The sequence below is a fragment of the Monodelphis domestica genome, chromosome 4 (genome assembly GCF_027887165.1).
Source record: "Monodelphis domestica isolate mMonDom1 chromosome 4, mMonDom1.pri, whole genome shotgun sequence".
NCBI lineage: Eukaryota > Metazoa > Chordata > Mammalia > Didelphimorphia > Didelphidae > Monodelphis > Monodelphis domestica.
Window position 1 is genome coordinate 102,283,578 of NC_077230.1, and position 25,915 is coordinate 102,309,492.

The 25,915-nt window shown below is 34.3% G+C and overlaps 1 protein-coding gene across 1 annotated transcript in view; it reads right to left on the minus strand.

The window, feature by feature from the left end:
- Positions 1-24,299, minus strand: part of COPB2 (COPI coat complex subunit beta 2) — a 40,942-nt gene extending 16,643 nt beyond the window's left edge. The window contains exons 1-12 of the mRNA XM_001375887.4: positions 24,146-24,299; positions 17,279-17,416; positions 12,512-12,598; positions 12,193-12,319; positions 11,201-11,349; positions 9,211-9,357; positions 8,084-8,183; positions 5,093-5,235; positions 4,658-4,857; positions 3,117-3,227; positions 935-1,023; positions 731-837 (exon numbers count right to left, since the gene is read on the minus strand). Of these exons, the coding sequence (XP_001375924.3) occupies positions 731-837; positions 935-1,023; positions 3,117-3,227; positions 4,658-4,857; positions 5,093-5,235; positions 8,084-8,183; positions 9,211-9,357; positions 11,201-11,349; positions 12,193-12,319; positions 12,512-12,598; positions 17,279-17,416; positions 24,146-24,148 (1,401 nt within the window). The 5' untranslated portion in view covers positions 24,149-24,299. The remainder of the gene's footprint in view (positions 1-730; positions 838-934; positions 1,024-3,116; positions 3,228-4,657; positions 4,858-5,092; positions 5,236-8,083; positions 8,184-9,210; positions 9,358-11,200; positions 11,350-12,192; positions 12,320-12,511; positions 12,599-17,278; positions 17,417-24,145) is intronic.
- Between the last annotated feature and the right edge of the window lie 1,616 nt (positions 24,300-25,915).

Genomic DNA, 25,915 nt, shown 5'->3' on the forward strand with positions numbered 1-25,915 from the left:
AGACCCATAGGACAAAGTACAAAGAGGCAGACTATTTATGTAACAAACGTCTTTTTAACAATTAAAGCTGTCAAAAATAAAGTACACTATAATGATTAGTGATCTCTGAAGGAATGTAAGTAGAGGCTAAATGGCTATCTCTAAGGAATATTAAAGAATAGATTTCAGAACATGTTAGGGAAGGGACTTCATCATTGCTACTAAACTCAAAAAGAAATAGGGAACACTAATTCATACATAAAAATCCTTGTGGGCTGTATTCTGACTTAATTTTAAAATGTAATATTATCCATATTTTACTGTATTTTTATTTATTTTTACAATATTTCCCAATTGCATTTTCATCTGATTTGACCCCTCAGGAATTTTGTGGGCTATGACCCATCTGACATATCTGGACTAGACAACCTCCCCTTCTACCTCTAAGTTCTATGATCCTGTGATATCTCAAAGTCTGTGATTTATTTAAAAAGAAAGTAATAAAAAATAAATTCTGAAGTTACTTCATAATGTGGATAGCACCTTGTATTGTATACTATTCTCAAAATTATTGCAAAATCCACATTTTATCCCCATTATCAATATTTATCAAACAACTCCAGGATATATAGCACTGTACTAGCCCCACTGGGAGAGAAAGACATGCATATGAAGGCATTCTTTATGCTCAAAAGGCTTGAGTTGCTACAAAGATATGTATTTCAGAAAGTAGCTCTGAAGTAAAACTTACATGTTTGGGCTGAATTTCAATTCTGCGTATCAGTTCTGTGTTTTCCCAGTCATAGAATGCTAAACCATTTACAGATCTGACTCCCAATAAGAAACCTCCATAGATACCTACAAAGAATAAAAGGGTTTGTTTAAAAAAAAAATTTAATGGTTAAGTTTTCTAGAACATAAAAAGACATATCTATAGAACACAAACAAAACTCACCTTCAGCTCCAAAATCAGGCTTAAATGATTTTTTTTCTTTAAAGTTCTTAAATATCTTCACTACACTGTTGCTTTCTCTTATTGCATACCTGGAAAAAGGGATAAAAAAAAATTCCAAGAACTTAAGTATTTAATGCTTCTTAGGGCAAATTGCCCACGTAAAATATCAGCAGTATTTCTGAACCACATGTGTTTTGTTTGAGAGAAGTCAACTATTTATATACTTCAATAACTAGTTATACAGTAAGGTGTAGCTGAATAGATTTTGTTGCCTAATTAGAAAGATTTATGCCAGTCAAATTTCTTATTTGCCAATTACATCAGATAGTAAGAAAGTGCCTTCACTACATGCCCTCAAAAGAGTTGGTGATCTTACTGAATATCCTGCATGGGTGGAGGGGCTTCTGGAAAACAGGCACATTAATACACTGTTAGTAGAGCTGTGAATAGGGTACAACCATTTTGGAAAACAATTTGGAACTATTCTCAAAAAGTCACTAAACTGTACACACCCTTTGACCAAGCAATACTACTCCAGGTCTACATACCCATAAAACAGATCAAAGAAAGAAAGAAAAGATCCGTATATACATAAATATTTATAGCAGCATTTTTGGTAGTAGTAGAGATGAACAAATTATGATATATATGAATACTATCATGCTATAACAAATGATGAAGGGGATAGTTTCATAGGTATCTGGGAAGGCATGTATGAACTGATGCAGAATAAAGAGAATAGACCAGGAAAACAATTTATACAATGAAAAGAACATGTAAAAACAAATCTGTAAGACCTAAAGAACTCTGATCAATTCAATGACCAATTTCAAGGACCAATGATAAAGCAACAGACACAAGATGAAGATTTTAGACATACATTTTTGGACATGTGGGAATTTTCTTCAATGCTATGTATGTTACAGGTTTGGGGATTTTCTTGGTTTTTGGTTTTCTCCAAGTGGGCAAGGAGAAAAAAATAAATTATTGTTAATCAAAAAAAGTAATATAAAATAAAAATTTAAATTTAATGGGTCAAATTGAGAAATGAAGAACTAGAAGATGCATGGAGAGCTGGCACTACAGTTATGAGATATGGAAAGGCATCAATCTCTTAAGGATATTTTCAGAACACAGGAAAAAAATCTTCAAAATTTTGGCCTTGAAAAATAATTAACTTGAATTAATTTCTACTATGTGCTCCTTTTCATAAAAAATAAAGAATTCTAAGAGTGTTGTAGTTAGTAAGAAAAAGTTTACCTTTATTGATTTTTTTTGATTTAATAAAAATTAACACAAAGTTATTTAATTAAAAATTAAAGTAAGCTTATTCTGGAAACATTTTGATCAAATGAGAAATTTGTAACATACTTTGTGAAAAAAGAAATGAATATGTGATCAAATCTATTCTTCTAGCATTTAAAGATATTTGTAAAGCACACTGGTGATACAGTGGGTGCTATGTAAACATTTATTCCAATTATATAAAATTTCTTCTTTCCTATTTCCTTTACTCCTCCTTAAAAAGCTGAATGTTCATGGAAAAGGGAATTGTCAGGAAGAGCATTCCAGAAGCAGAGGAGAAGCTCTAAAAGACACCAGTTCCTACTCTAGAATCCATCAAAAAGTAAAGGACCTGGGACATGTAGGTGGTTCAGGGAAACTGAGAGTCAGGCCTATGGGAGGGCCTTTGTTCAAGTCTGACCTCAGATATTTCCTAAACTGTGTGACCCTGGGCAAGTCACTTAACCCCAGTTTAGCCCTTACCACTATTCTGCCTGGTAACCAATAAATATTGGTTCTAATATGCAAGATAAGACTTTAAAAGAAAAAAAGGGGGTGGGAGGAGAATAAAGGAACTTAGTTTAAACTGGTGAAGAATGTCATCAGGATGAGTAAGCTAGAACTTAAATGCATAGCTTCCATAGCCCAAGGTTTCACTGACACAGATGGTAACCATTCTTTAAATTTTATAGTAAGAAGCCCTTCGGCTGAAAAGGTGTGCTTTATGTGTGCATGTGTCTGTGAGAAAGTGTGTGTGTGGTTTTGAGGTATCAAATATAATTTTTCATGGAAAATGACAAAGATCATAAAAGAGACCTCATATAATTTTTCAGTATAATAGTCAGAACAGAAATGTGGGAAGCAACTAACCAGTATACCTTATGATGCCAAAACTTACTCTGAAGAATCATGAGCCCAGGCAAACTCTTGCGCTGAACCAAAGCTCTTGTTTCTCAGTGCCATTGCTGTATAGATGATATATTCACCATCACCACACACCACAACGAATCTAGGAATTAAAGAAGTGAGTAAGGATAATGCTCAGGTGATTTAATAGGAAATTTACTTTGTGAAAAAAGAAATGAATACGTGATCAAATCTACTCTTGTAGCATTTTAAAGCTCTTCACAATCAGGTCACCTCTTGCTTTTCCAATTTTCTTATTCCCTAGTCACTGGCTGAGTGTTGTTGCTCACACAGGACATTCTGACTGTTGTTATCTCTAGTCTCTGCACGCACTGGTGCCTGGAATGATCTCCCTCTTCACCTTCACTTCTTAAAATGGCTTCTGCTGTACGGAGCCTTTATTGGCCTTCCCACCAACTACTAAGGTTTTCTTTCCCTTATAAGGTTACCTTTCATTTACTCTATATACAGATATCTTTTATGTACTTATTTATTTATCCCAATCTTCTAAGTCTTTTTAGAGCAGAGACTGTTTTTGCCTTTCTTTTTATTATACTAATACAGTGCTTGGTACACTTTCAGCATGTAATATGCTTATTGACTAATTAAACTCTGGTTTTTCAGTTATGATTTAGTTTCACTTTTTTTTTCCATTTTAAAACCACTTAATGGATACCAAAAGCAACTTTAAAAAAAACAAAAACAAAAACAAACAACCCAACAACAAACCTAAGAGGAGATCTAGGCAGCTAATAACTATAAAATTTTATTGTAGTAACCCTGCTCTTCCTACTATGGAAAAAAAGAAAATAGATCAAATAAAAAAAAAAGAATGGGCAATTAAATTAAATCAATATTTGCTAAGTATATAGAGGACACCCAGGATTATGCTGTGCCTAGAAAACTTATAAATGCATGATTAAAAATCAGTACTGAAATTATATTTCCAAATGAACATTTTATAAGATATTATTCAAAATGTGATATATTCAAATAATTTTATTCTAAAAAGACAAGATATACTCTTTAAGGAATGATATTAAATTGAAAATCTCATTACTAAAAAAATATTATAAAAACAAAATATGTATCAAAAGGTATTCTTCAATGAAGTATTAAAAATATTTAAAGACAAGTTTATACTTCAGTCTTCATAATAAATTACTATTACAATGAACATGTTATACCGCTCTGAATTTCTCTAACCCCAGATTAGTCTGGAAAAAATGAGAGAAATTAAAATCTCAAAATCAAAGCACAAATGAACAATCAACAATCACAACATATTTTCCTAAGACACATGTTCCTAAGTCTAAAACAGGTTTCCACCCCCCCATTTTCCCCAGCATTGTTAGGTATTACAACAGACATGTGCAAAATATGAGGCATGATTACTGTCCTAAAGGAGGGGAAGAGACAGTGGGGACAATATATGAAACAATGGCAAACTAAAGAGGAGAGAACATCATTACATGCAAAATCTCATACGATAATTCTGTAGAAATAAGGAAAAAGATTGCAGTCATGTTTTACCGTCCATTAGGGTTATGCTGAATGGTCTGAGGATATATTTCACAGCTTCCCATATCTTTGACTGCAAGGGGCAATCTTTCTCCATCTTTAATTTCAGCATCTCCCATTGCTTTCAGATTGGCCTGTTGGACTTCAGAGTGCTTTGCCCAAATAATCTTTCCATTGGCATCCATGGACATAGCAGGCTCTTCTCGGCCAAGCTAGAAGAATAATGAATGAATCTTAGCAATGAAAAGTAAAAAGAAAACATCCATTTCTTTTTCCATTTAACAGAGTGCTTCATTTCCTTTCCTCCACATTAAAATTTTAGTGCTTACTGGAAGAAATGCTATCTAAACAAAATTAGTGAGTTGGAAAACTATCATGTTAAAAAAAAAGGGGGGCACTGCTTCACCCTAATTTAATGACTTATGTGGAATAATTATAGGAGACTACCTTAACAATGATACTGCCTTCATCATATCCCAAAGCAACATTATTGGAGCCCCTGAGACTGGCCACACACCACACTCTCTCCATTCCATAGTTTAATGTGCTTTCCAGACGGTAGGTGCTTGAATGCCAAATACGAACTGTTCCTGAAAATAAATATAAAATAATTAGTTTGGGCTTAAATATTTAACAGTAGCACACAAAAAAAAAAAACCCCCTCTCAATCCATATAAGAATAATCTCCTAATATCTTAAAAACTACACTTTTAGGATATTTTAAAAATTGTTTAAAATATATAAATAAGAGAAAATGATAAAAGAAAGTTTACATATAAAATTGGCAACGTGGAAATTGATTAAATGAGAAATCAAAGATTCCAAGGGCAACTGAACACAGCCCAATTTTCTCAGTCCTCATCCCTTGATCATCCTTGGCTACTTATGACACTGCTAACATCCTTATTTTTGAAATTCTCTGTTTCTGTAACCTCAGTTTTCCTTTAACATCTCTAACCACTCCCTCTGCACTCCCTGGATTCTTTTACTCCTTACATCCTATTAAATGATGGAATTCACAAGGATTCATTCTTAGCTCTCTTCTCTCTATATATATTTTCACTTAAAAATCTCATCCACTCATATATTCAATGATTTCCACTATATGGATGACTTTATATCTATATCTCTAGTTTCAATTTTTCTCCTGAGTTCCAGGCCAACATTTCCAAGAATCACCAACAACTTTTACCTAGATGTCTTACTGGCACATCAAATTTAACATATTCAAAATCTAAATCATACAAATAAATATATCAAAGCCAAAAATTTCACTGAATATATTAAGTAATTCTCACTTTAGCTTCTCTATTTTGAAGTCAAAAGCATTTATGGCTGATATTCCATGGAGCCTAGGTAAGCCCATATTCCAAACAACCAGAAGCTATGTAATCTATTCAACTAGGGCAAAGGAAGCTCAAAAGAGGGTGGGCTAATCTTCAGAATAGTGTACTTGGCTACAAAACATATTTATTAAATTAATGAAAAGCATTTATCAACTAAGTTTAAATCAAAAGAAATGAGAACTTGTATTCAAACAAGAGGCAGAAACTAGTGATACTACTATACTTATAATGAGTTTTCTTAGAGGTCTTTTTAACTATCCTAGCTCTATTTACTTTAATATATTAGAAATCCAATGTCTAAAACAAAAGGCTCATCCCAACATACTCTGTTTTGGTTAAACAATATCTGGAATCATTCAGTTTGAGGCACTGCATTTTAAGAGACAAAGACAAACAGAATAATATCTTGAAGGCATAGAATGGTGAGGAGGTTGCAAATTACGATTTATGAAGTCAAACTCAAAGAACAGGGAATGTTTAGCCTGGAAAACATGAAGGGGAGAAGAGATGATAGAACATGATTTGTTATTCTCAAATATTTAAAGCACTGTTATGTAGAAGAATTAGACAATTTGCTTTATCCTAGATGACAGAAGTAGGATCAATGAGTGGAAAGTACACAGGCAAATTTCATTTCAATATAGAGGGAAGTGGCTCTAATTAGAGCTGTCCAGAAATAGAATAAACTGGCATACCAAGGGAATAAGTTCTCATCACTAAAGGGCTTCATAAAGAGACTGGCTGAGAGTGAGAGTTTAAGTGGTATTTGAAATACAGTGACCTCTTTAGTCCCTTTTAACACTAAGATTCTATTATTCATTCTTAACCCCTTCCTCTTTCACAACCCCAAAATCCAATAATTTCGTAATTTTTTCTATTTTTACATTTCTTTTGCATTTGTCCTCTTCTCCATTATTCAAAGTACTACCCTGGTTCAAGTTCTTACTACTTCTAGTCTAAACTAATGCAAGAGTTCAATAGTTCCCCTGAAAACATTCTCTAATCCTCCCTAGACTCCTGTTAGACTCATCTTCCTAAAGCACAGTTCTGAACATATTACATGCAGCCTTAATGAAAAAACACAATCATTCCTCACTTCCTATTTATATAAAATCTAAACTCCTTTGCCTGGCATTAAAGGTCCACTACAATCCAGTTCCAACCTCCTTCCTAGCTTATTTCTTTCCTACCTTCCATGTGACCTATGCTCAATCTAAATGTACTTGCTGTTGCTCAAAATGCCTGCAGTTCCCTAATTCAATGATATGGCTTACACTTTCCCCTTCCTCCTAAAGGATTTTCATTTTCATTCATTCTTTAAGACCTACCTCAAATGCTTTCTCTTCTATGAAAGCTGTTGTCCCTAATTTCAGAAGTAATCTTTCCCTTCTCTGATGTTTATACCTCCCTTACTCTACTTTCAGATTATATCTTGCACAATATTTTTATGTGCCTGTTTTATCTTGTCATCATAACATAGCTGGATATCAACTGAGAAATGTAACAATGGAGTAAAAGATAGGCTAGTCAGGGAGTAACAATGAGAGATAACTGACAAACCATATGTTCAGTTGGTATCTATGCAATGTCAAGAAAACTAGAGTAAATTTCTCAGAATGTTGAATAGGCTCCTTGGTAGACTTTTGAAAAGACACAAACAAGAGTCACACAATATGAGCAAGTACAATTGGATGCAATTTGCATCACTAGAATACCTACATTTGATGAAATAACAGAATTTATTGAAATATTAGGAATCAGGCTACAAGAGAGATTATTTTATTAGTGCCTAGTACACAATAAGACATTTAATAAATATATACTAAGTGAATGAATTAGATTAGGCCTTATCAGTGTCAGCTGTTGCCTACAGCTGAAATCAAATGTATGAAAACTATAATTTAACCATAATCTAATTAAGAACTGTGTAATTCAATGTGATTAAATTTTAGAAGCACATTAAATACTTACTATGTGCAAAACACTGATGCAGTAATAAAATAGCAAGACATCAACCACAATGCAGAAACATATTCCTCCATTATAGCCATTTAATAATAAAAACACTGGAAAAATATGTATTTCAACTTACCATCTTCTGAACCTGTGATGATGATTGGCAACTCAGGATGAAAACTGGCACAAGACACATTCTGAGCATGTCCTTCTAGTGTTTGCACACATGTTTTATTCTGCAATATTATGGATTTTAAAAAAATGATTTGCTCATAGAAATATGTGATAAAAAAAGCTCTTAAAACAAAATTTAATCTATGCTACACCTGAAAGAAAAAAGTAATATCTTGTTTAAAGAGGCAAAAAGAAATAGAAAATTTTTATTTCCATCAGAATATTATTGGTCTATATTCCTATGATAATAAACTTTCCCTCTGTAAACTAATATACTTTTAGCAGGCTATTTTTAAACTAGTATAATTTGGGGGGCAGCTGGGTGACTCAGTAGATTGAGTCAGGCCTACAGATGGGAGGTCCTAGGTTCAAATCTGGCCTTAGACACTTCCCAGTTGTGTGACCCTGGGCAAGTCACTTGACCCCCATTGCTTAGTCCTTACCACTCTTTTGCCTTGGAACCCTATTACACAGTATTGATTCCAAGATGGAAGATAAGGGTTGAAAACAAATTGTATAATTTTATTTTCATATGTAAGCTCATGGACTTAGATAATGAAATTTAAATCTAAGTTTGAATAAGACTAGTTACCTAGGCCACATAACATTAATCATTACTGAATATCTATCAATGTGACACTCAGAAGAAGGATCTGTGCTTAAGGAAACCATAGAAGTAGAAAGAACAGGAAAATCCACAACTGAGTTAACTAATGAAGTGAAATGCACTAAGAAAACTATATTATCTTTTCCCATGCAACAAAACCATTCTTCTGTTTTACTAATTCTTGTTTTCAAGAGCAAGTGTGTCCATGAGGTCAGTGAAGGCTGGAAATGATCATTCATTAAAATATTAATCTTTTTGCTTTTCTGATTCAATGAAAATATAAAAATACATATACCTCTTACATTTAAAAGCACTTTGGTTTTTGTCTTATAATGTGGCTTGATTTCACTAAAAGAATAGTTTAAGTACAAATCCAAAGTTATGCTAAATAAGGAGTTAAGCCAAAGTTTTGGCTCCCATTTAAGGAAAAACAAAAATGTTAATTAAATTTGTAGTATTTTAAATAATGAAAAAATTCATACCTGGTAGTCCCATATTTTAACAAGGCGGTCATCTGCTCCTGAAATGAGGTATGGTTTGTCACCACCACTATAGTAATCAATGCAATTCACTCCTTTCTCATGTCCCTCCAAAGTAAAGTTAGGTGAGGAAGAACCAAGCTGCCATACCTTCAAGGAAAAAAAAATAATTTTTCCTTTTATTTTTCAGAATCTTCTATTCTTATAAAAACAAAAGTATCCTTTTAACTTTCCCTGAATTCTTCTTTTGGTTTATTTTTTGAGGGGAACAGAAAAAGTCAGAATTAGTACATCAGGAATACAGTGTTGGGAACAGAATTAGGACCTCTGTCCTATTGGTCACAAGGAGGGAAACATATCAGAGAAAGGCAATAAAAAACACAGTAGAATTATGTTTGAATGAAAGCTTAATCTTAGAAATATCTAAAGGAAATCTAAAATGTATAATAGATACATACAAAGGAATTTTACTTTTAGGGTGGAAGCTAAGATAAAGGAGATGGTGGTAGAGGAAAGGATGAGGGGGTCTCTAAAAAATAGATATATGCATGTATTTAAGTCAGGGCAGACAGGGAGTTGATGTTTAAATATTAGATAGCTCCCTACATGGCCAGTGAAATTATGGAATTGAAACACACAATAATCTGCTCCCTTGGTAACTTGTACATCATATTTGCAAATGAAATTGTGCCAGATCTTTACATTGAAGTTAAGTAAAGTATCCAAGTTATTCAGCATTTACTAAGATCACAGCTATAACACTTCTCATAAATGAGAGGTAAAGTGAATTTAGGTGATTCAGTTGAGAGAAAAAAAAGCTACTTAATGATCACAAAGAGGACAGAGGAAACAAATATTAACAAGAATAGGAGGTATTCCGTCAAGCTACAATAAAACAGAAACAAATAAATCATTCATTCAAAAGATATTTGCAGAAGGCCAATGGATAAAAAACATATCAACAATTTAAAATTTGTGGCCTCAGTGTGTATGCTGTTTGGTAGGAGAGAATGATACAGTTCAGAAATGAAGTATGAATCAATTCCTTGCCACAGACAAGAAAAAAAACAGGAGAGGGGAAAAAAGAATTTTAAGGTCATCTAATTCTTGCTTTATAGATAAGAAGACTTAGATTCAGTTGAGTGATTTGGCCAAGGTTATGTGGCTATTAAATAGATGAGACTGGATTTGATCCTATTTTTAAATGTTCCCAGTCTAGTGTTCTTTCTATTATATTTGAAATGGAGAAAAGGATAAAACAATGAGAAGGATCTTAATCATAATAGTCTGTGTGAGATGAAGAAAAGATTAAAAAGTAATCAAGACAATAACTATGGGTCAGCTAAGTGGCTCAGTGGATTGAGAGCCAGGCCTAGAGACAGGAGGTCCTGGGTTCAAATCTGTTCTCACACACTTCCTACTGTGTGACCCAAATCACTTAACCTCCATTGCCTACCCCTTGTTACTCTTTCTGCTTTGGAACCAATTAGTATTGACTCCAAGATGGAAGGGTAAAAAAAAAAAAAGACAATAACTGAGTTAATTGAAATATTAGAAGCAAGCAACAGCCAATGTTGAAAACATGATTTTTAATCTATTAATGCCATAATGCTAAGAAAAAAAGAAAAAAGTTTTCTGGATTTTAAAAAATAAAGCCATACGAATACACAACAGAGAATAACGATGAAGATGATAAAAAGTAGACAAGACAGGGAACCAGTGATCTAGAAAAAGTCTTGATAGTTTTAAAGTTTGCCAACAGCTGAAAACCCATATCCTGTAACACCTTTACTTTCAGTTATAATTCTGCATTAGGTACTTTGAGTGTTTTTTAAAACAGAAATTATACTTTTGATTCAAATAGGGAAACAAATTTGACTTCAAAATAAGCTCTTAAGAAGAACTTCTGATATGCTGATTAACTTCTGTGGAGATGGTGAAACATCTAAAATTCACTAACAATCACAATTAACAAAAAATATATCTATTGTACCTTGATAGTTCTATCCAAAGAGGCACTGGCAAATTGGTTATTATCTTTAGGGTTTATGACAATCTGCATAACATAGTGAGTATGTCCTTCAAACACCTGTGAGCAAGACCATTTTTTATCCCAATCCCATAGTTTAATGAGCATGTCATCTGGTCAAAAAAAGAAAAAAAATTTCAAGTTACGAGGTATTTACAAGGCTTTAAAAACTTACTAAATGATTCTAAAATGGGAGAAAAATGCAAACTATATTTTCAAAGGAACAAAAATAAAATTAGTATCTAACCACTAATTCTTTACAATATATACATTAAAAATACATGTAAATTATATGCAATAATATAAGCAAGTATAAGAATTTTCTGAGAAAATTCAAAGAAATAACCAATGGGTTTGAAAGAAGCAATACTAAGAGAAAGAAATATGACTGGAGGTTATAGTTCAGTATAACTAATGACAGGATATCACTAGCTCTGCAGAAATCTGAAATGTCTACTATTATGAAAAAGATATTGATATCAAAGTATGAAAGAACTAATCATTAATGCTTACATTTTAATTTTTAAATGTTATAAATGTTTATAACTAATCTAATGACATTCATTTACAGTTGGCCTCTAAGAACCACATGCTCACTGTTTTGTGCATAATGTTAATAAGCAAAGCTAGTCTAACTATAAAAGTAAAATTGACTAGGAAATGGAATTCTGCCAAGACTTCACTCATCAGCATGTAAATGAGCTCTCTGTTTGGCAGATGTTTGAGCAACCAGACCTTGGGCCTTCCTATCTCAGCTATTACTTTTCAAATCCTAAGGACAGATGATATTTCATTAAAAACACAAAAGCAGTCAGCGGATTTAAACACTCCATATGCTATTGGATGTTAGAATTTCAACTGGAACAGCAGTAAAAGAATAGGGTTTCTTAGTGAATAGAAAATGAATAACCTAAAGGGTTTTAGATGATAAAATGAGGCATCATATAATTCCTTACCAGAGCTGGTTAGAATGAAAGGCTGAGTTGGATGTACAGCAATACAACGAATATAGTCTGAGTGTGCTTCAAACATATGAACTCTCTCCAAAGTGTTATAATTGAAGACTCGAATTTGCATGTCATCCTAGAGATAAAAGAAACAAAAATTTCTAAATAACTACCCACATCACATCTATAAATGGAACAAAACCCTTATTATAAACACAAGTAATGAAGCTGAGGCTTCAAAAAATTTCACTGATGAACAAATAAAATAGGAAAAGAAAATTCAAAACATGATAAAAGGAAAGTACCTTCAAAGATCTGAACTACTTACCGCTCCTGTTACTACCCAATTCTTCCTTGCAACAAATTTTGCAGCTCGAACAGGAAGATCACATACTTCAAATGTCTTCACCAGAGTCTTAAAATTTTTAATGAAAAAAATATATTGAAGTTATGATGAAATGAAAAATGCTTTCTCTAGTTTAAAAACAATGATAACAGTACAAAATCTCTAGTAGATATATAGATTAAACCCTAATCCTAGCAATTATCCCCCCACCCCCAATTTTTGTCAAGTGTATTTAATAAGATATGATGTGATTTTAGGCCAGTGGTATTAAACTCATGAATAGAAACAACCCCTATAGGAAGTATACATTGATTTAAAAAGCCACAAATTAACATTATCTATTTGTGTTATATTTGTATTTATTTTGTTAACTATTTCCCAATTATGAAGTTGTCCTCACAGGAGACCCCTTCTACCCCCTACTTCTTTTCTTCCATCCATTCTACTTCCAGTTTGTCATGTCTGATTTAGACCTACATGAAATATTATTCTTTTTCAAGCAACAATCTACATAAATATAATCTTATGACAAGAGATGGCTAGTAATGAAAAATAATGAGCCACAGAAGTTAACTGGAAATATCTACTTAAATGAAAAGAGCTAAGTTTCTTTATACTTCAATACTTCCTAAGTAATACACAAAATAAGGTAAATACAGTGATTGAATTTTGCCCTTTAATTTTAGCAATAAATCAAAGAAAACATTAAATCTGACATCATTTACTACTTTGCAATATTTAATAATTAAACTACCTAACCAAAAAATGCCCCTGACAATCTAAAAAGATGTGTTCTTTGTACCAGATAGCTACAATTTTAGGTATTTTAAATGTGCTTAAAAATTATTTTAATTGAATAAAATTAGTCAGGATTTTCTGAAGCAAAGAGCCTTTTAAAATTTGCAAAAAGAAACTTACTTAAAACTATAAAATCTGTTTTCATTAGAGCACCTATTGCTTCCTTTTAAAAATAGTGAGAGAAGTGCTGAAAAATAAGCAATACCATCCTTAAGAATTCTTCCTTTTCAAAGTTTTTGGGCAAACATTTTCACAAATGGATTATCCCTGAATAATCTTTATGTTTATCTGTGTAATACATTGAATGAAGACATGGACTAAAGAATTAAATATCTAGGTTAAGACTTATAAATAACTTTCCAAAGTATTCTCTGACATAGCTCTAACATAAAAAGATTATTGTTTTTTTTTTAGTTATGTTCTGTTACCCATTACAATAAAAGAATAATTAAACAGATAATTTGTTATTAAAATATATTTACTTTGGGTCTTTCTTCATGCAAGAGGAGAGGAATAACTGGATTAAAAAAGCCTTCTTTAAGAGAGGTATCAAAATCTAATTATTCTCAGCAATGAAGTAATCCAACACAACCTCAGAGACTCATGATAAAAAATGCAATCTACCCTGAGAAAGAACGGATGGAGTCTGAATGCAGACTGAAACATACTATATTTCATTTTCCTTCTTATTCTTTTTCTTCTTTTTTATTTGAGATCTCTTCTACAAAATGACTAACATGAAAAAAAATGTTTTACAGGATTATTCCTGTAAAATCTGTATCAGATTGCTTACTGTCTCAGGGAGAAGGATAGAATAGGGAGGACTAGAAGAAAAAAGATTTTGAGACTCAAAAGCTAAAACAATGAATTTTTTTAAATGTTTTTATATGTAATGGGGGAAATATTTTTTAAAAGGTGTCAAACACCTAGAAACCTCTCCCAAATCAGATCAAATGTAATGAGGAAATGTTTAACAAAATAAGCAAAAACACAATATAATATAATCTTAACTTGTGGATTGCTGAGTCAATAAGTGGGCTATAAGGATCCAGTTCTATTTTTTGAATACTGCTCTTTAATATCAGTTCTATAATAGCAAACATGGTTTTCATTGCTGCCCAGCAAACCATACTTACCAAGAGTTTCTATAAAAAAGACAAACTCTGTTTAATGAAAAATTCCAAATAAGAATTAGGTTCACAAATTTCCAGGCTATCATAGCTGAGCTATGACAACTCAAAGCAACTCACCCTTCTTGACAACTTGTAACCTTGAAGCACTCTTTACTAAAACTCAGTTATAAAACTCAAATAAATTTTAAACAGCATATCAAATTCTATTAAAATATTATATTGCATTCAAGTATAATCAGAGCAAAAACAAAGGAGCATTGGTCCTCTTAGGTGTCACTGTTTTAGAAAAAGCAAAATATTCTTTTATGTAACCCTACTTAACTTCAAAATAAAGAAAAAAGTTTATGTTTCTTCAGCCAAAATAAAAGTACTATAATATAATTTTCCTCTATTATATTATTAAGCTTCCATATGAATAAAGATTGGATTAATTATGTCAATGTGGGTATTCTTTCATTTTCTTTCTCACTCTTTTTCTTCTTTTTTTATTTAAGATCTCTTCTACAAAATGATTAATATGGAAAAAATGTTTTACAGGATTATTCCTGTAAAATCTGTATCAGATTACTTAATGTCTCAGGGAGGAGGGTATTAAAACTGGATTCTACATATAGCTAACAAACTGGAAATTTGGGATACAATCTTGCAAAGAACAGGAGTAGAAATCACAAAAATATATTTTCCTTAATCCCACTTTGAAGCCTTTTCACTACAAATACTAAAAATCAAACTGCCCTCTCTCAAATCTTCTTGCAGTAGAGCAAAAGGAAACTAACAAGAAATGCAAACAATTTCTGAGAAGATAAACAAAAAAAAAAAAAGAAGAAGAAGATAAACAAAAAGTATTTTTGTACAGAAGAGAGTAAGAAAGGGGTAGCTAGTAGGTGCAGTGGATAGAGCACCAGGCCTGGAGTTGGGAGAACCTGAGTTCAAATTTAGCCTCAAACACTTTCCAGCTGTGTGATTCTGAGCAAGTCACTTAAGTCCATTTGCCTAGCCCTTACTCTTCAGTCTTAGGAGTTGTTTCTGAGACTGAAAGTAATGGTTTAAAAAAAGGAAGGGGGGGAGGGGGGAGTGTGCAGAGAGAGAGAGAAGGGAAAGGGAGGGAGAGATGGGAGGAGGGAAGCTAAACTGAATGGCAGGTACTAAGGAGCAAATATAATCAGACTTATGCTTACAAAGATCATTCTCTAAAGGATCATCATATGAAGATACAGAGAAATTGAAGAATCTTCAGTAGCCTTTACAACCATAACATTCTCATAAAGTAAATTAGCAAAGCAGAAGAAAAATCAAAACAAAAGCTTTGTGAAAGAGCAAAAGGGATACAAGAAAAACGGCAAAAAAGGCTACTGATAAGGATGGTGGAGTAGGAAATTAGGTATGAGTAGAAATAAGTCAGTTGACCAATACAGACCAACAAAGAATTACTGAGTGTCTATTAAAGGTTCTTTGAGTGATTCAGAAGGGATATATATCCCTGTCCTTAAGGAATTTACAAAACAGAGGAGACAAAATATCTAAATGATAAAAGCAAATAATATAAGATATGATATAATTAAATTCAAAATTATGGGGTAAATATAAATTCAATAAAAATTAAATACAGGTTTATATTTGAGGCAACAGAAATCTATTGGAATCAATGAATAGGAGAGTAACATGTTCAGAACAGTACTTTTGAAAAATCATTTTGGCCCCTGGACAGAAGATGGCTTGGCAAGGAAAGAGATCAAAATAACAGACTCAGAGCTAGAATGATATTTAGAAATCAACAAATTCAACCTCTTTGTTTTACAGATTAGAAAACTGAGGCCTCAAAGGTTTAAGTAATTTGGCCAGGGTTGCACAGCTAATAAGTATCTGAGATAGAATTTGAAGTAAGGTCTTTCTGACACAAAATCCAGGGCTCTGATTATTGGACCAAGGAGACTGGAAGTGAGGAGATTGATTAGCAGGCTCTTTTGTCTCCTAATGGAAGAGAGGCAGTGAGGGCTAAACTACGTTAGTGGCCTTAGAAGTAGAGAAAGCAATAGATGCAAGAGATGCTTTGGTGGTAGAATTGATAATACTTGGCAAATGATTGGCTATATGGGATGAAAGAAAGAACATAAGGAGTCAAGAATAATCCCAAGTTGCAAACTTCAGTGAACTGGAAAGATAGTAGTATCCTACAAAGAAAAAGCAAAGTTCAGAAATATGGTGAAGAATTCAATTTTGAACACACCGAATTTGAGATGCTTTAGGGAAATATAGTTTTAAATATCCAATAAGAAATTGGAAATAGCCACTGGTACTCAAGAAAGACCAAGATTGGAGATAATGTTGTGGTCACCTATATTTCAGAGGCATCATCTACTATATTAATAATACTGAGCAGATGAATCAGGAATTGATTTTACTTGAAATTACTTAACATCTTGCCCATAAAACTAATCTTCCGGGGCAGCTGGGTAGCTCAGTGGATTGAGAGCCAAGCCTAGAGACGGGAGGTCCTAGGTTCAAATCTGGCCTCAGACACTTCCCAGTTGTGTGACCCTGGGCAAGTCACTTGACCCTCATTGCCTAGCCCTTACCACTCTTCTGCCTTGGAGCCAATACACATTATCGACTCCAAGATGGAAGGTAAGGGTTTAAAAAAAAAAAACGAATCTTCAAAATTGTTAGAAATTCTTCTTTAAAAAAAAAAAACAACATACATATATTTAACAACTTTGATTAATTCATTGTGAGAATCTATTTGTCTATTTTTTTTTCACTTTTACACTGAGCATACACAAAAACAATACTTCTAAGAACTTAAAAAAAAAATCCTTACCTGTGTTTCATGATTCCAAACACAGACACTGCCATTGTAAAGACTAGCCAACATCCATGGCTCTGTAGGATGCAAATCAACACTCTTGACTCGATCAGATCGAGCAGTTAGCTTCCTCTTGATATCAAGTCTAAGAGGCTAAGGAGAAATTAAAAACATTAGATGAATAAACTGGAATCATGTTTTAAAGAAGCTTCCCATTTTATATTTTAAAAAACCCTAGCATATCCTAGTTAGTATAAAACTGATTTTTTTAAATAGAATACTTAAATAATCCCATATCAGAAAAAGAAATTGAACAAGCCACCACAGAACTCCCTAAGAAAAAATCCTCAAGGCCAGATAGATTCACAAGTGAATTCTAGCAAACATTTTAAAGAAGAATGAATCCCAATACTATACACACTATTTGACAAAAAAGCAAATAAAGGGTCCTACCAAATTCCTTTTATGACACAAATATGGTACTGATTCCAAAGCCAAGCAGACCAAAAACAGAGAAAGAAAACTATAGCCCATATATGCATAGATGCAAAAAATCTTAAATAGAATACTAGCAAAAAGACTCCAGCAAGTGATCATGAAGGTTATTCATTATGATCAGGTGGGATTTATAACAGGAAAGCAAGGATAGTTCAATATTAGGAAAAATATCCACATAATTGACCATATTAACAAGCAAGTCACCAAAAATCACATGATTATCTTAATAGATGCAAAAAAAGCCTCTAACAAAATACAACAGTCATTCCTATGGAAAACACTAGAAAGTATAGGAATAGAAGGACCTTTTCTAAAAATAATAAACAGTATATATTTAAAACCATCAGCAAGCATCATCTGCGATGGAGATAAATTAGAAGTCTCCCCAATAAGATCAGGAGTGAAACAAGGATGCCCATTATCACCTCTATTATTTAACATGGTACTAGAAACACTAGCAGTAGCAATTATAGAAGAAAAAGAAATTGAAGCTATTAAAATAGGCAATGAGGAGACCAAGCTATCACTCTTTGCAGATGACATTATGGTCTACTTAAAGAATTCTAGAGAATCAACTAAGAAGCTAGTGGAAATAATCAACAACTTTAGCAAAGTAGCAGGATACAAAATAAACCCACATAAATCATCAGCATTTCTATATATTTCCAACACATCTCAGCAGCAAGAGTTAGAAAGAGAAATTCCATTTAAAATCACCCTAGAGGGGGCAGCTGGGTAGTTCAGTGGATTGAGACCCAGGCCTAGAGACTAGAGATCCTAGGATCAAATCTGGCCTCAGACACTTTCCAAGATTCAAAGACAGAAGATAAGGGTTTTAAAATAAAACAAAATAAAATAAAATAAAATAAAACCACCCCAGACAATATAAAATACTTAGGAATCTATTTGTCAAAACACAGAAATTATATGAATACAACTATAAAACACTTTCCACACAATTAAAACTAGATCTAAACAATTGGAAAAACATTAATTGTTCATGGGTAGAACAAGCTAACATTAAAAAAATGATAATTCTACCCAAATTAATTTACTTATTCAGTGTCATACCTAGCAAACTACCAAGAAACTTTTTTACTGAATTAGGGTCATGAGCACAGGCAAGGGTCATGAATAGGCAATTTTCAGATAAAGAAATCAAAACTATCAATAAGCATATGAAAAGGTGTTCTAAATCTCATAATCAGAGAAATGCAACAGAGAAATGCAAATCAAAACAACTCTGAGGTACCACTTCACACCTAGTAGAGTGGCTAACATGAAAGCAAAGGAAAGTAATAAATGTTGGAGGGTATGTGGCAAAATTGGAACATTAATGCATTGCTGGTGGAGTTGTGAATTGATCCAACCAATCTGGATAACAATTTGGAACTATGCCCAAAAGGCTTTAAAAGATTCCCTCTCTTCTGATCCAGCCATACCATTACTGGGTTTATACCTCCAAAGAGATAATAAGGAAAAAGCCTTGTACAAAAATATTTATAGCTATGTTCTTTGTAGTGGCAAAAAATTGGAAAATGAGGGGATGCCCTTAGATTGGGGAATGGCTAATCAAATTGTGGTATCTGTTGGTGATAGAATACTAAAAGGAATAACAAACTGGAGGAATTTCATGTGAACTGGAAAGACCTCCAGGACCTGATGCAGAGTGAAATGAGCAGAATCAGGAGAACCTTATACACAGAGACCGATACACTGTTGCACAATCGAATGTAATGGACTTCTCTACTAGCAGCAATGTAATGATCCAAGATATTCTGAAGGACTTATGAACGCTATCCACATCCAGAGAAAGAACTGTGGGAGCAGAAACACAGAAGAAAAACAACTGCTTAATCACATGGGTTGATGGGGATATGACTGGGGATGTAGACTCTAAATGATCACCCTAGTGCAAATATCAATAATATGGAAATAGGTCTTGATCAATGACACATGTAAAACCCAGTGGAATTTCACGCTGGCTACAGGAGGGGTGTAGGAGGAGGGAAGGGAAATAAAATGAATCATGTATCCATGGAAAGTTTTTCTTAATTATTCAATAAAATTAAATTTAAAAAATAAATAAAATTAATTGTTTCTTCACAACAAAATTCAGAAATATTTTCAGGTTTAATGTTCTTATTTCTCTCTTACTACATACAAATGCATGGAAATGTTTGCAAGGTCAAATCTTAAATCTAATTATTTACTCAATGATCCTGAATTTTCACTTGTAATTTTGTGTTTCTATACTCTTGACAAAAAAAAATTTAATTCAGGACACAGATCTAAAAGAAAATGCCTAAACCCAAAGTGATTGTCGAAGAAATTAATTTTATTCTATCTTTAATATCTATGGAAGTCCTCACAAAAAAAAAAAACTTTTTTACATATTTATCAATTTGTCAATTCATTTATTTGGTTCTAACAATATATGCATACAGTCCCTGTCTTTAGAAAACTTGCAATTCACTAGGGTTTTATTTAACACAAATGGAAATAACTTTAATATGAGCTAATACACAACTGAATTAGAATTACAAACAAAGTCCTTTATGAAGTCTAAGGAGGAAAAGTTCATTATAGATCATTAAACGAAGATCAACGGAAGCCTCATGAAAAGAAAGGGTATTTTAGCTGGTCTTTCAAGAATGGGAAAACAATAACCAGCTAAGAACACTTTAGTAATAAAGAAAAGCATGAGCAAAGTCATGGAGACAGAAAAATGAATAACATATACAAGAAAAGGTGAACAGGCCAATTCAGCTGGATCAGCAAGAACATGACAAGGGGAAGTAGTAGGACATGAGTTTTCTTACTTCGATTTTCCAAACACCTGCTGGCAAGATCTCCCTGACAAAAGCAGAGCAAGCTTATTCTTGGTTTGCTTTAATAAATACATTCCTCACAAGAGAGAAAAAAGCAAGGGCAACTAATATTCTGAATCTGAAAACCTTGGGGAGAAGCAATCATTGTATGTGAGAAAGAGGAAACAGCACAGTGGCCTATGTAATGGATTTGAAAAAGGAAGATGTAGGTTCAAATTCTACCTCTGACCCTTGCTAGCTGTGTGATCCTATAGATATCATTTAGAAGCTAGGAGCCTCAGTTTCTTCACCTATAAAAATGGGAATAACTGTAGTAGCTACCCCACAAAGATATGAGGATCAAATTTGATTATGTAAAACATTTTTCAAACCTTGTCAGTGCTTTATAATTTATTACTATTAATTAATCCCTACAAAATTTCATTCAACTCAACAATCTTATATGGTTTTAACTCTGTAGATTCCAAATACCTTATCCAGTGTGGATTAGCTATACTTTCTTCCTTACTGTCATCTACAAATATGAGCAACATCTCATCTTTCCCCTTATCCAAGTCATTAATAAAACATCAAACAGCACAGGAACAAGGACAAGATCCTTGGGGCTCTCAACCAGAGACCTCTAAGTTGATTCTGAACCATTAATGGGTATTATTTGCATTTAGTCACTCAATCAGTTCTGAATCCACTTTAATTTACTCTCATAAGGCCAGCTGACATCTACTTTTCCCAAACTATATCAACAGCTTTCTACTCATCTACCACCCTAGCAAAATTATCGCTTTCAAGAAAGTCAGTGACACCATTTGCCATATCCTTTTTTTGATCAAGTTATTCTGGTACAATTTTCTTTTCCAGATTTTCATTAGCCATATCTTTAATAATACATTATATAATCCTGCCAAGAATCAAATTCAAGTTATAGTATATAGACTTTATTCACTTTTTTAAAAGTTAGAATGACATTTTTTACCCTTTTTCAGTTCTCTACAATATTTTGTGAAGCAATAGATTTCTCCTCACTAGAGGCCTTCAAACCATCCAACTTTCCCTTCAAAACATCTATTGCCATATTCTCCTCACTATCTTCACCTACTTTTTCTACTTTCTAATACTTCATCTGTTCTTGATTCAACCACTCTAGCCTCCCCAAGAATTTGCTATCCCTTCTTTTCCCCAGAAGGCTCCTTTCCATCTACCTGCAAACATGCTAATTCTCCCCTATTCTAAAAATGATCACTTTATATTGCTACTCCATTGGGTTATATCATGATTTAAAAACTAAAAAAAAATTTTCACTGCCCATATCCTCAAAAGAAGAGTTATCTCTAACTCTACTTCCTCACTACTAACTCTATATTCCCTGGTAATTTGGCTTCAGCTTCCATTTTTTAACTCAAACTACTCTTCTGAATGTTACCAAAGACTTAGGGCTTGCCAATGGCCTTTCCTTTTTTCAACCTCTTTGACCTCTGTAACATCTGATGCTACTGACTAAGCCTTTGTCTTGAACTTTCAACTTTCTCCATTTAGGGTCTTAGCTTTCAGTAATTTCTCATTCATTCAAAAAACACAATTTAATAAGCACCTAATACTTTCTAGATATCAAAGGGAGATACAAAGGTCAGTCAAGACAAAGCCCATACCCTCAAAGAGCTTATAGTCTAGGAGGAGAATAAGACATGCAATTAATCCATATGAAGTGGACTGCACAAAACTTATATGAAGTCCCAAGGGAATGGAATCAACTGGGAGGAAACGGATCAGAGAAAGCTTCATTGAGAAAGTAACATTTAAATATCTCCATAACGAAAACAAAGGCATTAAGTCTCTCAGCATTGGTTAGACAACACCTGTATTATTATGTTTAGTTCTAGAAGCTACATTTTATCTAAATGAGGATGAAAAGGATGGTAGGAGGACTCATAACCATGCCATACATGGATTATGGGGGAAAACTTCTAGAGAAGATTCAGCAGAAATTAGTTTCAAATATTTAGAGAGCCATCATATGATGGAGGGATTAGATTTATTTTATGTGATTTAAGACAGGAGACTAAAGACCAGAGGGGTAAAATTATAAAGAATATGAGCACAAGATGAGGAAGGAATTCCTAACAATTAATATATCTAAAAATGGAGTAGACTCTTTCCTAAAGTATTAAATGCCCTGTTCCTAAAGGTGCTTAGACACAGGTTGAATGATGAATTGTCACAGTAGGAGATTCAGAGAGAAGGTTAGACTAGAAGACTTCTTAGGTCCTTTCCAACTCTAGGATTCTAACTTTGATGTTGCTACTAACTGGGTAACTTTGAACATTTAATATTTTTTGACCTACATCTCCTCATCTAGATGGTAAGAGTTACATGAAAATTTTTTAAAGATTCTTTCATGACTATATTATTCTATTAGACCATCAAGATTTGTGATGGAAAAAGGCAATAACAAATTAAAACTGGCATAAAGAATTCCTTACATTTTCTTAAGAGGCAAGAATGTGCCCCTTTGATGATACCCTGAACATAATAATAATACATCTAACCGCCAATTATTTGTAAAGATATTTCTAATGAGAAAAGATACTCAAGTGATCTTAAAATGGCAACTTTTGCTTTTAGAATAAATTTTTACATACCAAACTTTTTTTCTATAGATCTAAACTTATTCAGTATATGTTTCAATATTTATAAAATTCTAGTTAAGAGGATAGGGTGATATAATTTTACTAGACTTAATTTGTACTTTGCATACCTGATATTATTTGAAGTCCTTTACTTAACTTTACATCTTCTAAGTGCTTTATAATAGAATCAAGTATCTAATTTTAATGGGATAGTCTGTGCTAGTTTCCAGCTTTTATATCACAGTGATCACAGATTCAGAGTTAGAAATCATCCAAGATAGGCGCTTTTAAAGAATATATAACTTCCATACTGTTAACAGCCACGACTGTCACTTTCCTCTCCTGATTGGCCTCAAAAATCAGCATTCACTTTAGAAAGATATATTAGGATATAAAGTTCTCAAGTCAGTACATTCCTTTACGTCCTTCTCTGAGTGACATGTCTAATATCAGCAGCAGATTGACAGTTATATCGGGCAAAACCTGTTGCTCACAACATCACATTGAGGTAAGGAAAAGAATTATTTCCACTTTACAGATGTGGAGGCTCGGAGAAGTAAACTAATTTATCCATGTGGAAAAGCAGTCTACACTTCGTTTCTCCCCCAGGAAGCCCAAACCACGCCTCTATATGGCTCTCGGTCCAATCTCCACCCCCACCCCCCATCTTTCCCTTGGGGATCACAACACTTGAATCCCGTAACTCCTGCATAGAGCCAAACGGGGATGGCGGTGGCAGCAGGAGCCCAGGGCACTCCTGGGGAGACCTAGGGCCTTTCTTCCCCCCCACCCCTCCCCGTCTCCCGTTACAGGAGGCCTTGAACAGGTCTCGGGAGCTGCCCCGGACACTGCAACCCCTCCAGGACCAGCACAGGATCCGCCCCGCGCTTTTATTTTTATTCTTTAATTCTTCAGGGCCAAAGCCTTACCATGGCTCCGTCGGCGCTGCCGAACTCCCTCGCTCGATGCCCGGTCCCGGAACCCGCTGGCTTGGGGTCTACGCTGGCACTGGCAGAACACCGACCAACTGACTGACGTGGAGCTTCCGGGAGGCCAACTCTCGCGTGTTTTGGAGGCTTAGCACGGGAACACCGAGACTAACCTCACGAGAGTTTTCTCCTCTCTCAGGCTCCCTATTCCCATTCGCTCCACCCACCATCAATCTCATTTCCGTCGGTTCCCTTGGCAACCTTGTAGGAAACCGCTCGGATTGTGCTTGGGTCCAGTACGTGGTCGGGGTGTGTCTTTGAGCTTCTGCTCTTTTCTGAGGCCCCGGGTCATCATCAGTCTGACTGCCTGAGGAGCTGCAAGGAACTTGGGGGATGGGAGGAGAAGAGACGCCTAAACTGAATTGACCCCGCGACCCCAGGTTAGGGAGAGCCTACTTCTCCAGCGCAGAGGAGCCTGAGTAGCCTGGGAAGAAAATTTTCCTACCCACGCCTTCCCCCCACCTTTGCCCTCTTTTTGGCCCAAGAGAAAAGGAAGGCAGTCTGGCCTACTCTGAGTGGAGAACCCAGGTGTCGGTATGGAAGCCTGAGATCCTCTCGGTCCTGACTGACACTTTTTATAGGCTTTAGATGGAAGGGCTCCTAGGGATCACCTGGGCTGCCCCTTCCCCATCCCCACCTTTTTACAGACAAGAACATCAATGACTAGAAAGGGCAAGGATTCTTGTCATCAGGAACAAAAATGTTAAATTGTACAACCATGGCCCTCGACCGGGACTGGGGTGGAGGGAGTGTATAGAAAAGGCTTGGTTTGAATCCTGCTTCAAATACTTTGTAGCCCCCTAATCTCCCAGTTTAGTTTCCTCTTCTTTATGTGGGAAATGAACCTTTTTTTTTGCATGTGTTTTTCTTTCTTTCTTTTTGTTTGTTTTTTTTGAAGGATAGGAATTTTACTCCCAAAGTGAGGGGGACTGTTTGTACCTTTTTTCTGCTTTATCTGTGAAATAAATATAATTTTTGGAACTGGGGGCTAGTTACTCACCTCCCCTAAAAATAAGAGAAAACAGTCAGTGGGGCATTGGACTGATGGAGAGAAAAAAGCAACTCCAAGCCCAAAGGGTACTTAAGAATCTTGGAGAAGTGAGGAGGGGGGGAGGGGGGAGTAACAGGCCCGGTCTAGAGCAACCTCTAAAACCTCTTTATTAACTCTTGGGGCCAGAGCCATCTCTTTAAAAATCAAATAGGAGAGAAGGGGGCAGCTGGGTAGCTCAGTGGATTGAGAGTCAGGCCTAGAGATGGGAGGTCCTAGGTTCAAATCTGGTCTCAGACACTTCCCAGCTGTGTGACTCTGGGCAAGTCACTTGACCCACATTGCCTAGCCCTTACCACTCTTCTGCCTTGGAGCCAATACACAGTATTGACTCCAAGATGGAAGGTAAGGGTTTAAAAAAAAAAATCAAATAGGAGTAATTGGACTGATCTCATGGTTGATGTAAGATCATAAGAAAGTGTACTCAAATTTTAGCATCTTGAGCTATTATTATGAATCCAGAACTCCATCAAACCACATTACCTCTTACTGTTCTTAGTTTCTGACTTTGTTAAAGATAAGAGATGGCCTAAATCCTTTCCTTGCTCTGACATTTAATTATTCTTTGAAAGATTTTTAAGTTTGAGGAAGAGAAGAGTATTGCCTGGTTTCAAAAATATTTTTCTAGGGTTTTAGAAAGTGGGGTATAAATATCTTATATC